Source organism: Anarrhichthys ocellatus, unplaced genomic scaffold (assembly GCF_004355925.1).
Source record: "Anarrhichthys ocellatus isolate YVR2014 unplaced genomic scaffold, GSC_Weel_1.0 scaffold6079, whole genome shotgun sequence".
NCBI lineage: Eukaryota > Metazoa > Chordata > Actinopteri > Perciformes > Anarhichadidae > Anarrhichthys > Anarrhichthys ocellatus.
The window spans coordinates 1-3,097 of NW_022286053.1; the positions used below are offsets into that span (position 1 = coordinate 1).

Genomic DNA, 3,097 nt, shown 5'->3' on the forward strand with positions numbered 1-3,097 from the left:
CATAAAGCAGGGGATGCTTTAGGGCGGGACTACACAGTGATTGACAGTTCTCTACTAGAGACGTATAAGGCGTCTCTACGTCACTCCTCCTCAGTCCTAATCACTTCCTGTTCACTGGTTGCGACGGCTGTAATCCAAGATGGCGTCATGATGACTACGTCCACTTGTTATATACAGTCTTATGATATTACCACAACTTTTTTTACTGTTTACTGTAGCGGCCATCATGGATTTTGAGGTCTGGGTTGGTGAGAGTTTGTCCGACTTTCCGAGTTTAAGAATTTATGATCGATATTGTGTTAATTTCTCAATGAATACCACAGTTCAATACCACACTTGCTGTCTATGGGATGATACTAACCTAAAATGCTAAAATCTAATTTCTGAAAGTCATCTCTGCATCCTTATGCGTTTTCCTTGCAGATACACCTATGGGAAACCTGTTGTTGGTTCAGTCAAGGCAGTGTTTTGTAGAAAAGCCGTCCAGTTATACTGGTATTTATCTGACCAAGAAAAGGACCTGTGCAAGACGTATGAAATGACGGTCAGTACCTCAGATATAAACTTTGACTTGCTGTAAGCGCCGTTTTCTTTCACAAATTGTTTGAAATTGACTCGTGTTATTATCTTCTAGACGGATAAAAGTGGTTGTGCCACACAAACTGTGAACATGACAGAGTTTTCCCTCAACAAGCACATGTATGAGGAGAACTATGAGGTGATTGCTGAATTGGAGGAGTACGGCACAGGTAGGTCGAATGAACACACGTCGAGGGTTGACCGGATCGTTGAGTAATCGGCGCTAGTTCCTGATGGATCTGTGATCTTTATGTCTACTACCATCTAGGGGTCATTCTTAAAGGCAGTGGGCAGACCAGCTTCAGCAATAAGATCCGAAAGGTCACCTTTGAGGACGTACCTGCTGCCTACAAGCCTGGCATCCCATTTGAGGGAAAGGTAATCCGTCTCATTGAAGACCAATGCTGTAGCCTTCTGTCAGCACAGCAAAATAAAGAATATTTCTTTATATCCTTGGTGTTTGCGAAGACTGAAACATCTCAAAACAATATTTGTACGGACATTCATGGTCCCCAGAGGAGGAATTCAGCAGCATTTAAGTTCTGAAGTGTGTTTCAGCAACGCAGACTTCTATTTAAAACTTTTTTCTTTTAACGTTCTCAAGAGTCTCCAGGACAACGTTACGATCCATTTTAATTATTTCAACTTTGATGCTGGGACAAAACGCATGAACCTCAGTCACGATTGTCATCGAGCAGAAATAACCCTGATTGAAATAATGGACTACGGTGATGATATTTAGGATCCCCAGAGGATAAATCTGTGTTTTTCCTGATGCCTTTAGCACCGCCAGCATATCAATATTTCCACATGACTACGTCCATGACAAGGTAGCGTGACAAGATATCTGTGAAATTTGAGGTTAATATTCATGGTCTCCTGTGGTTGGTTACTTATAAGTTAATCCTTCTTGGAATGCAACCACCAGGTCATAATTTCCAGCAGACAGCAGTACACATCAAATATTTAAAGAAGATGATGGTCAGATAACATAAAACTGATCACATTCTTGCTCACCAGAGGATGAACCCCTCAGATTTTGAGCTTCTGCTTTTCTGACTTGTTTTGCAGGTCAAAGTGATCGGTCCAGACAAAACACCTGTCGCCAACGAGACGGTGCATCTGTTTACCGGCAACTCTCTAAAATTAACGCTCACTACGGACGCGAGAGGCACGGCTTCATTTTCTTTGGACACAACCCTCTGGAAGGACACTGTGGATATGAAGGTTGGTCACTGTTTGTTTGTTCTGAAGAATCAATTCAGTTCCTATTAATAACCAAATCAGTATTCATCTGTTATACAATCCATATCTACTTAAAGAAACTTTCCACCGTATCGATCATGTTGGAGGTGAACAACCTTTTTTTGAGAACTGGTTTACTGTGGGTTTATTGGTAATAATAAGAGTGTGGTGTGAAATGTGATCCTTTGACTTGTGGTTGTTGTGTCAACAGGCGACTTCTAGCAAGGAGGAGACTGAGGAGTATGTTGGCAATGTGCGCAGACCGGAGTACAGTCCGGCCTTCCACAACGTCGAACCATTTTACTCCAAGAGCAGTAGTTTTCTGAAGCTCATGCAGGTGAGCGGGAAGTTCGCCTGTGACAAAGATGAGACGGTGCGCGCTCAGTACATCATCCAGGGGGAGGAGCTAAAGAAGAACCAGGAAGTCCTCGAATTCTTTTACCTGGTAAGACTCTTGTTATTGAGTTCCTGTCAGAATTACATACATCATGTTTAAAAAGAAATGACTTGGATCACACATCTTGCCTACGTTATGACTCTCTTAAAGGCTTTTTGCAAAAAGGAACTGCACCTACTTGTGTATAAAAATGTATTCCAGAATTTATTCTTCGCTAAGTCAATAGCTAAGAACGCCTTCATGTTCAAAACTCCCTCTGATTGGAATAATCTACCTGTAAATGTTCGTTCCATATCATCTTCCCGCCTGTTCAAAAATGCTTCTTATTATAGGACCAGCTGTGCATGTCTCTCTAATTACGTCTTATGACTTAATTATTTAATGCTATCACTGACATTAATGCTTTTCTATAACCTATGAAAGAATTATCCATTTCCATGCTCTCTTATTTCATTTTATTTCATGTTTTTGTCATATTTTGTTTCGTTTTAATTATCTTATTTTAGTTTTTTGTTAAATGTTTTGTCTAATTGTGCTTGCATTGTATAATTGTCGTTGAGGACCCACTTATTCCTAATAAAGAATTTCTACATTTGTGAAAAATACGCATTTAATTAATTAATTAAAGTGTTGTTTCTTCGTAGGTGATGTCCAGAGGTGGAATTGTGCAGCACGGCCGTGTCCCAGTGGCTGTTAAAGCAGGAACTGGTAAAAACTAATGTTACTTAAACTGAAAGGATTAGTCTGGTGATGAACTGTATTTCCCTCGTCAGCAAAACCCATGATAAGAAAACAATCAACAATAAAACAACTAAGGCAGCTGATAAACCCAATCTCTAGTTTCAAGTCTTCTTCAATACAGCATGATGTTCATTT

The 3,097-nt window shown here is 40.2% G+C and overlaps 1 protein-coding gene across 1 annotated transcript; it reads left to right on the forward strand.

Moving 5' to 3' along the window:
• The first annotated feature begins 156 nt into the window (after positions 1-156).
• LOC116380082 (alpha-2-macroglobulin-like protein 1) lies at positions 157-3,043 on the forward strand. Its single transcript, XM_031842043.1, has 6 exons — positions 157-544; positions 635-749; positions 848-957; positions 1,651-1,806; positions 2,036-2,269; positions 2,866-3,043. The coding sequence occupies exons 1-6, from the start codon at positions 407-409 to the stop codon at positions 2,938-2,940; spliced, it is 828 nt and encodes a 275-aa protein (XP_031697903.1). The 5' UTR covers positions 157-406; the 3' UTR covers positions 2,941-3,043.
• The last annotated feature ends 54 nt before the right edge of the window (positions 3,044-3,097 follow it).

Excerpts from the sequence above, each read along its gene's own strand:
- LOC116380082 (XM_031842043.1), top strand. The coding sequence starts at position 407 with ATGCGTTTTCCTTGCAGATACACCTATGGGAAACCTGTTGTTGGTTCA. Across the intron at positions 545-634 it reads GCAAGACGTATGAAATGACG|ACGGATAAAAGTGGTTGTGC; the intron begins GTCAGTACCTCA and ends ATTATCTTCTAG. Across the intron at positions 750-847 it reads ATTGGAGGAGTACGGCACAG|GGGTCATTCTTAAAGGCAGT; the intron begins GTAGGTCGAATG and ends ACTACCATCTAG.